Below are 9,023 nucleotides of genomic sequence, written 5' to 3'. Positions count from 1 at the left end.
ATAAAGTGTAAATACTCGGCCTCAAGTTTTTGATATTTATAATATTCTCCTTTCCTGTAATCTTACTTCTAACTAATATAATATTAGACCTAAATTCGAAAGTTTGTTAGGAAGTATGGATTTCTATGTGTATAAATCTTAATTTTTCATGCTCAGAATGATTTGACTGGAGGACAGAATTGGATGATATTTGCTATGGACATGTTTTGGATAGGTACACTCAAGAACGTAAAAATACAAAAGTAGTACTGTATTGTCCGTTATACACCTTTTTTTTTTTTTTAAGAGGGGAAATGCTTTAAGCATACCACCCGGCGCGGGGACGGGCCGGGATGGTTATGTGGGACTCCCTGTTGTGAGCTAATGAGACCCCAGGTTTACCCACTAAAACCCCTCTGTTGCCGCCTCGCTGCTATAAGGCGAGGTCCCAGGAACGCCGAAGTACTCTTCCGCAACCTCGCCAGCGGCCGTCCGGACTCGGACCCGACTCTTGGGGAAATCACCCCTTCACCTCATTGGGCGCGTTGGCTACACATCGCGCCCGCCCACGCAGGGGTCCGTTATACACCTACTATAACTCTGTGTCGTTTAAATCACGTCTAATATTGGAATAAGGGCGAAAAAAACTATTGGTTTTGGAGTGTAGTTTTGTTTAGTGGTAAGTACCTACCTAATTGTAAAATATTTTATCTGGACTTCAGTCCGCTAATCGTATCAATCTGTCAACTTTACTTCAAGTTCCGCCTCCAGGGGAGAGAAAGAGAAATTAGGGATGAATTAGCTTACTGACACAGACCGAATTCCACGCGGGCGGAGCCGCGGGCACAGCTAGTCACTTATAAATGTAAAATGTTGAGAGTTCACATCTAAATACTCATAGTCCGCGCACATCCACATCTGTTCAACTGAGAATGATAACATTTCCTTACCAAAAGTCTCCGTGTAGTGGGCATTGTAATCTCCAAACATGTAAACACATTCCGCATTACAACTTTCCACTATAGCACTCAACGAACCTAAACACTGCGTGAATAACGGTAAGTTAACATCACAATTTGTGGGCATATAGACGTTTATCACTACAAAAACACTGTCGTTCGTTTGCACTTTTATTGCAACTACACGGTTATTATCCGACGAAATTACGGAGACTTTTGGAAATACGGACTTGCGCCATAAAATTGCTACACCTCCATACGGCCGCCCGCGCAGTACTCCAGTTGAGACGTCAACAGCTGATTTTCCCGTGTAGGCAAAGTCTGAGTGTATGTTTCCTAAGTATGGAATTTCCGCTGGTAAAAGCCAATGCTCTTGAAGACATATCATATCTACCTTATCACACAGCATTCTGATTTCATTTACAGACGTTTTAACGTTCTTGCAATTATATGTGACTAATTTACACTTAGGGACCGTACTTTCCATTATTTATTTATATTTGCTGAGTCACCGGTCACAGCGTTGCCCTTGAAATATTCGAAACGTCTAAAACAAATATCTTCAGGCCATAATTGTGCATTTAGGAACAGGTGTACTTTATCTCTTGGTACCCATAACTTAAAAGAATTATAGCCTTTGTCTCGTTTCATGTTTATTTTAATCAAGTTGACTTTTACCTGGGTATTTTCTAAAATATATTCTAGAATATCACTTTCAGTAGTGTCCTTGTGCACGTTGTATATAAACAAGGGAACCTTTGTTTCCGCAGCTCTGAACTTACTTGCGTTCACATTTTGGGCTCTTCCTGTACACACCTCCAATCTTTTCCTACGAGAGTGATTACGTTTGCCTCCGTTTGCCAGTATCCATCCATCATCCTTCGGCTCTTTCCACTCTCGCCCCGATTTAAGCATATCTGCCATGGTTTTTGGTTCCCCACTTCCCGGACTTTGGGACGGTCTATCCTGTCGTGTATCTCATACTTGCTCTGTTGGCACACTGTTTCGGTCACTAAGGCATGGAGACACCAGGTTTATGTCGTTAATATCATTGGAACCTGCTTCCGTTGCCGCTGGCAACTTCATTTTTAAAGTGCAGTTGAGGGAACCGGGCTTAGCTATCTGATTTACAGATTCATTAACCGTGTGAGATAACCCATACGGACCACTGTCCATCAAAAATGATTGCGTTGATGCTCCACGTTTATTGTTTACATTCGAGACCCCACGGGCCGAGTTCATTACGGGGGAATGGATTGGCGGCGAGTCACCTCTATGCAACCCATCGACCTTATACTTATTTTCTAGCATATCTCTGGTCACATAATTATCTTTGATATCTTCGACCTCTCGTTTCAATATCAAGAGATCTTTAAGCACTCGCGTCGCGTCTAGGTGATCAAAACTTATTGGAGGTAGTTTGTGAAGATCGCGGGCCACAAATATAGGAATATTCTCCGGATCAGTTCCTCTAAAAACACTTATTATATCCGTTAAATTTCTCTGTATCCTTCCTTCATTCTTACGATTTATCATCTTCTTGTCTGTCTTAACGGCATCGAATAATAACGACTTCGCATTTAAAATATCACTTTCACAAAAACCCGTTTCACATATTCGAATTAAACTAGGATCATCCATGACTTTAAGCTTATTTTGTATAAACGCTAATACTTCGTTTATAACAATATTGCAACCGGAACATTTCACTGTACTCGCCATTTCATTTACATTATAAAAGTATTTTTATCGCAAACACGCGCGCGCTCACCGTCAGATAACGCACTCGACTGACATTATAAAACATAGTCAATGTATCGATAATCATTATAATCAAACAATATATCTGTAGCCTATAGTTTACATAATGTCAAAAACTCATCAATTGAATAATAACAGCTCTCTGTCAAATGGTCAAACAAGTGCTTCTTGAATAATTTTATTGGAAGGGCCTTAAAATCGTCAGTAAAAGTATTGAATAACTAGCTGTGCCCGCGGCTCCGCCCGCGTGGAATTCGGTCTGTGTCAGTAAGCTAATTCATCCCTAATTTCTCTTTCTCTCCCCTGGAGGCGGAACTTGAAGTAAAGTTGACAGATGGATACGATTAGCGGACTGAAGTCCAGATAAAATATTTTACAATTAGGTAGGTACTTACCACTAAACAAAACTACACTCCAAAACCAATAGTTTTTTTCGCCCTTATTCCAATATTAGACGTGATTTAAACGACACAGAGTTATAGTAGGTGTATAACGGACCCCTGCGTGGGCGGGCGCGATGTGTAGCCAACGCGCCCAATGAGGTGAAGGGGTGATTTCCCCAAGAGTCGGGTCCGAGTCCGGACGGCCGCTGGCGAGGTTGCGGAAGAGTACTTCGGCGTTCCTGGGACCTCGCCTTATAGCAGCGAGGCGGCAACAGAGGGGTTTTAGTGGGTAAACCTGGGGTCTCATTAGCTCACAACAGGGAGTCCCACATAACCATCCCGGCCCGTCCCCGCGCCGGGTGGTATGCTTAAAGCATTTCCCCTCTTAAAAAAAAAAAAAAGGTGTATAACGGACAATACAGTACTACTTTTGTATTTTTACGTTCTTGAGTGTACCTATCCAAAACATGTCCATAGCAAATATCATCCAATTCTGTCCTCCAGTCAAATCATTCTGAGCATGAAAAATTAAGATTTATACACATAGAAATCCATACTTCCTAACAAACTTTCGAATTTAGGTCTAATATTATATTAGTTAGAAGTAAGATTACAGGAAAGGAGAATATTATAAATATCAAAAACTTGAGGCCGAGTATTTACACTTTATTTACAGTTATGTTTATGTATGCACAACTAAATATCTACATATATGTATGTACCGGGGATTACTTTTAACAGTGTAAAAAAATGTTTAATTATAAATTGGCCTAAGTCGTAGTCGCTTGGTAGGGTGCCCAGAATGCCATCTTTATTAAAGTAGGGCTTAACCCTTAAAATCGTATTAAAAACGCGAGCGCAGCGAGCGCGAATTTTTTTGGATAGAAAAAAAATTGAGAGATGGGAGTAATGTTGTCAGGGACACAGCCGCAATGGTTTACGTGAAACGTTGGTGTGGATATCTAATGCGAAAGCCAAAGGCCAAGCTCCATGTAGGGCCGAAGGCCCGAAGCGTCCAGGCTGTCAGTACTTAAGCACAGAACAATAGTATCAGTGTCTAAATGCGAAGGCCGAAGGCCGAGCTCCGCGTAGGGCCAAAGGCCCGAAGCGTCCAGGATGTAAGTGTTTAAGTCGTAGTAGTAGTCGCTCGATAGGGTGCCCAGAATGCCACCTTTATCAAATTAGGCTTAACCTTTAAAATCGTATTAAAAACGCGAGCGTAGCGAGCGCGAATTTTTTTTGATAGAAAAAAAATTAGAGAGGCTATGTCAGGGACATAGCCGCAGTGGTTTACGTGAAATTTTGGTGTGGATATCTAATGCGAAAGCCGAAGGCCGAGCTCCGCGTAGGGCCAAAGGCCCGAAGCGTCCAGGATATCAGTGCTTAAGACGTAGTAGTAGTCGCTCGGTAGGGTGCCCAGAATGCCATCTTTATCAGATTAGGCCTAACCTTTAAAATTGTATTAAAAACGCGAGCGTAGCGAGCGCGAATTTTTTTTGATAGAAAAAAAATTAGAGAGGCTATGTCAGGGACATAGTCGCAGTGGTTTACGTGAAATTTTGGTGTGGATATCTAATGCGAAAGCCGAAGGCCGAGCTCCATGTAGGGCCGAAGGCCCGAAGCGTCCAGGATGTCAGTGCTTAATCACAGAACAATGGTATCAGTGTCTAAATGCGAAAGCCGAAGGCCGAGCTCCGCTTAGAGCCGAAGGCCCGAAGTGTCCGTCGTAGTAGTAGTCGCTCGGTAGGGTGCCCAGAATGCCACCTTTATCAAAGTAGGCTTAACCTTAAAAGTTAAAAACGCGAGCGTAGCGAGCGCGAATTTTTTGAGAGAGGCTATGTCAGGGACACCGCCGCAATGGTTGAATTTTGGTGTGGATATCTAATGCGAAAGCCGAAGGCCAAGCTCCGCGTAGGGCCGAAGGCCCGAAGCGTCCTGGATGTCAGTGCTTAATCACAGAACAATAGTATAACTGTCTAAGTGCGAAGGCCGAAGGCCGAGCTCCGCGTAGGGAGGAAGGCCCGAAGCGTCCCGGCTGTCAGTGCTTAAACACAGAACAATAGTATTAATGTAGGTTAATGTTTGTGCTGGGCTCTCCAGTACCCGCTGATGCACCGCAGTACTTACCGTCGAGCGCGTCTGTCGTGCGAATCCGCTGAGCGGTCAACCGTTCTTCGCACTGCGTGAACGTCTCCGATTCTTCCTCAGATTCCTGAGACCGTGCTACCTTGTAACCTCAATACGTTGCGAGAATTTCGCGAAAAATTCGTTTTTTTCGGATAGGTATGGTAACGCGTTTAAAATGCAAGTCCCAAATTGTTCGACATTTACAATTACTTAATACCTATTTAAAAACTTTCGCGTTTCGAACACATATTAACTCACATTTATAGACGGGCCTATCTCGAAATTTATTTTATTACCTTTATTTACCGACGTTTCGACACAGGTTTCACTGGTCATGGTCGCGGCTAACTGATGTCCCAACAAAATGTCAAAACAGAGATTTGTGCAACTACCCGACGAAAAGTGTATGAAAAAGTTTGGGGTAGACATCATATTTTCAAACCACCCACTTCACATAATGTTAATTATTGTCAATAAACCCGCGATAGACCCGTCTATAAATGTGATTTAATATGTATTTGCAAAGACGTTTGACATTGACTAAGAAAAATGTTGTTTTTTTTACAAAGTACATTCACAAAAAAAAAGTGTGCACCACTTTCTTAAGTTAGCGCCATAAGATTCAGGTGCAAACATAACTTAATTGAGTGTAGTGGCCACCCCCCCTTTTAGGGGTTGAATTTTTCTAGCCTAAAATAGGGCCAGAGAGTTTCTTGACAGATTAGTAAAGTTTGCATCAAAATCCGTTCAGCCGTTTTCACGTGATGCGCGGTCAAATAAACAGACAAACAGATAAACAGATAAACAGATAAACAGACAAACAGACAAAAATTCTAAAAACTGTTGGAACGTGTTCTGTTATCGATTCTAAGTATCCCCAACCAACTTTTTTTCGAATATCTTCCATGTACAGACTTTCGACCCTCTTCAGCTTTATTATATGTATAGATAGATTGTATTGCCATGCAATATACGTTTTTCCTGCTCAGTGAAAGGTTTGTCCTGGGCATGTACAGATTAAATCGATGTGTACCTCTTTGAGACCTCATGGTGATTGTTTTAAAACACGTGGAGTGCTTTTTGACAAAAGTACATATTTCAAAGATGTACATTGCGGGTAGTGTCAATATTTTATTCTGCCTAAATAAAGGTCTGCAGTGGTCTAAATACCAAGCCCCTGATAGAGACCTTACACATTTTTTTTGTACTTTAAATATGATATCAGCATCGACTGAGTTCCCCCATATTATCAAACCATATCTCAATAGGGATGACACGTACCCGTGATATGCCGAAAGAGCGGCTTCTTCCGAAACCACATTGCGAATACGATAGAGTACATAAACAAATCGATCCAATTTAGTGCCTAGGCTATCAATGTGGCTCTTCCAATTACAGAAGTGGTCAATGTTTATTCCAAGGAAAGATGCAGAATCTACTTCTTCAATTATTGAACCGTTGTACTTAATTTCTAAATCAATATGTTTACTTCGGTATGTCTGGAATTGTATCATTTTTGTTTTACTTATGTTAATTTTTAAATTATTGTTTTCTAGCCAGTCTATTACATTTACTAGAGCTTGGTTGATTTTATCATCAAATGCCGTATCGTCGTCATTTTTAATGAGCAGCGTTGTGTCATCCGCAAAGAGGATAGAATCATGGCTTACTACGTTTGGGAGATCATTAATATAAAGTAAAAATAGCAAGGGCCCCAGGATGCTGCCCTGCGGCACGCCGGTCGTGTTAGGTTTGTAGTTGGATTTATAAGCTATTTTGTCATTACCATCGATGCTGGTGATTTCAACACACTGGTGACGGCTTCTAAGGTAGCTAGCGATCCAGTCCCACGCTGGACCTCTTATACCATATCTGTTCAATTTATGAAGCAGAATTTCGTGGTCTACAAAATCGAAAGCCTTGCTCATATCTAAGAACACGGCAACAATTGGTGTTTGTTTATCAAGGCTTTCAATTACTTCTCTCTATGTAGTAACATAGATGATAACACGCTAGAGATGTCGAGCTATTCTTTCTAAATCCGAATTGATTATCAGCTAAAATTTTATTTTTTGTTATAAACTTTATAATCTTATCATACATTATTCTCTCAAACACTTTCGATATGACAGGAATAAGGGTAATTGGCCTATAGTTGTTTAGTTCTGTCTTGGGACCTTTCTTATGAATTGGCTTTACCACAGAATATTTTAAGCGTTCCGGAAATACGCCTTGTAAGAATGACAAGTTCATAATATGAGCCAGAGGGATAGCTAAGGCTTTGTCATTTAATTTCAGAACCTTAGTACATATGCCATCATAACCTGTGGAATTAGTATTATTCAGTTGTTTTATTGCTTTTTGAATGTCTGCTGAGTTTACTGAAAATAGGTAAAGGCTGTTTATATTTTGTTGGATATTATGATATGAATTTACATTATACCCTTTTTTTGTGTTAGTCAATTCTATAAAAAAGTTGTTAAATTTATCTGCCAAAGTTTTAGGGTCCATTTTATTAGCTTCAATTATTTCATTATTATTGGTATTAACAGCGCAATTGTTTTTTATTAATTGCCAAGAAGCTCTAGATACATTTTTAGAGTTCTTAATGAAACGGCAGTTAGCAATCTGCCTAGATTTGTGTAGACATCGTTTAAGTAATCTTGTGTATGTCTTGTATTGATTCATAAGTTCTTTATTTTCGGGATACCTAGCTGCATCTCTATGTAATTTTCTTTTATTAGCACAACAAATCTTAATTCCTTTTGTGAGCCATCTATTCATAATAGGTTTATTTTGATTTGTTTTTTTAATCAAGGGAAAACATAAGTTATAAAACAAAATTACAAGGTCATGAAATTCACTGAACGCTTTGTCTGTATCTGTTTCGTTAAGTATATCAGTAAATGATTCATAAGCGCATTGTTACATGAACTTGAACAAACTATCTTTTATATTTTTTCTACTCCCGTACTTTTATTTATCATTTAAAGGGTCGTGCACACACCTTTAAATTCCTTCCTTATAGTTGTCAAGACAAGTCTTTAGTATCTTTTTGGCACTTTTTCGACACTTCGTGTAATGACCACTTAAAAAATATTGAATGAAATACAATGTTGCCAACTTTATTTTAAATGTCATCTCTGACAAATAAGTGAACCATAGACTTGTTTTTATTTAAATTCCATTCATCCTTTTCCCGCCCGTAGGTAGAAGTCCACTAGATGACATGAAAAATATTTGTTAAATTTACAATTTTATTTCAAAGTAAGTGCTTGGTCGTAGAAAAAGTATTGTATGCAACGTTGTTTAACTGAGTCAAAAAATACTCATACCGTCTTTATTAACAATTTTCGGCTTCGCCTCAAATTGTTACACACGCCAATCGCCTTTTATGACCTCTCTTTAACAACGGTTGCATAAAATACTATATTTTATCTTTTATTCCTTTAAGGCATCAGGTGTATTATGTATAACTAAAACTGCCCTATATGCTTCTCCGAACTTGAATCTATATCCATGTAAAATTTTATTCAATACATTAGTTTAAGAATGAAGAGATAACAGACAGAAAGGTCACTTTCGCATTTATAATACTTTATATTTATAATACTTTTTTTTTTTTTTTTTTTTTTTTTTTCGTCAATGAGCCGTCAATGAGATCGGACGTGTTTATTAAAATAATTAATTATTCACGTGCATAATTTCGTGATTGTCTGCATTTCAATCGTGCATTATCTGGGTCATTAGTCATCTACCCCGACCTACGGCTACAGTATAATGTATAAGTGGAGTAAACAGGTGTAAGCGAAAA

At 39.4% G+C, this 9,023-nt stretch overlaps 1 protein-coding gene across 1 annotated transcript; it reads right to left on the bottom strand.

The window, feature by feature from the left end:
- Window positions 1-1,424: 1,424 nt before the first annotated feature.
- On the bottom strand, window positions 1,425-2,474 carry LOC134649713 (uncharacterized). The gene is made up of 2 exons (XM_063504543.1): window positions 2,210-2,474; window positions 1,425-1,744 (listed from the first exon to the last, which is right to left on the bottom strand). The coding sequence occupies exons 1-2, from the start codon at window positions 2,472-2,474 to the stop codon at window positions 1,425-1,427; spliced, it is 585 nt and encodes a 194-aa protein (XP_063360613.1).
- Between the last annotated feature and the right edge of the window lie 6,549 nt (window positions 2,475-9,023).

This window comes from Cydia amplana, chromosome 7 (assembly GCF_948474715.1).
Source record: "Cydia amplana chromosome 7, ilCydAmpl1.1, whole genome shotgun sequence".
NCBI classification, from domain to species: domain Eukaryota; kingdom Metazoa; phylum Arthropoda; class Insecta; order Lepidoptera; family Tortricidae; genus Cydia; species Cydia amplana.
This window is presented reverse-complemented; position numbering and strand designations above follow the sequence as displayed.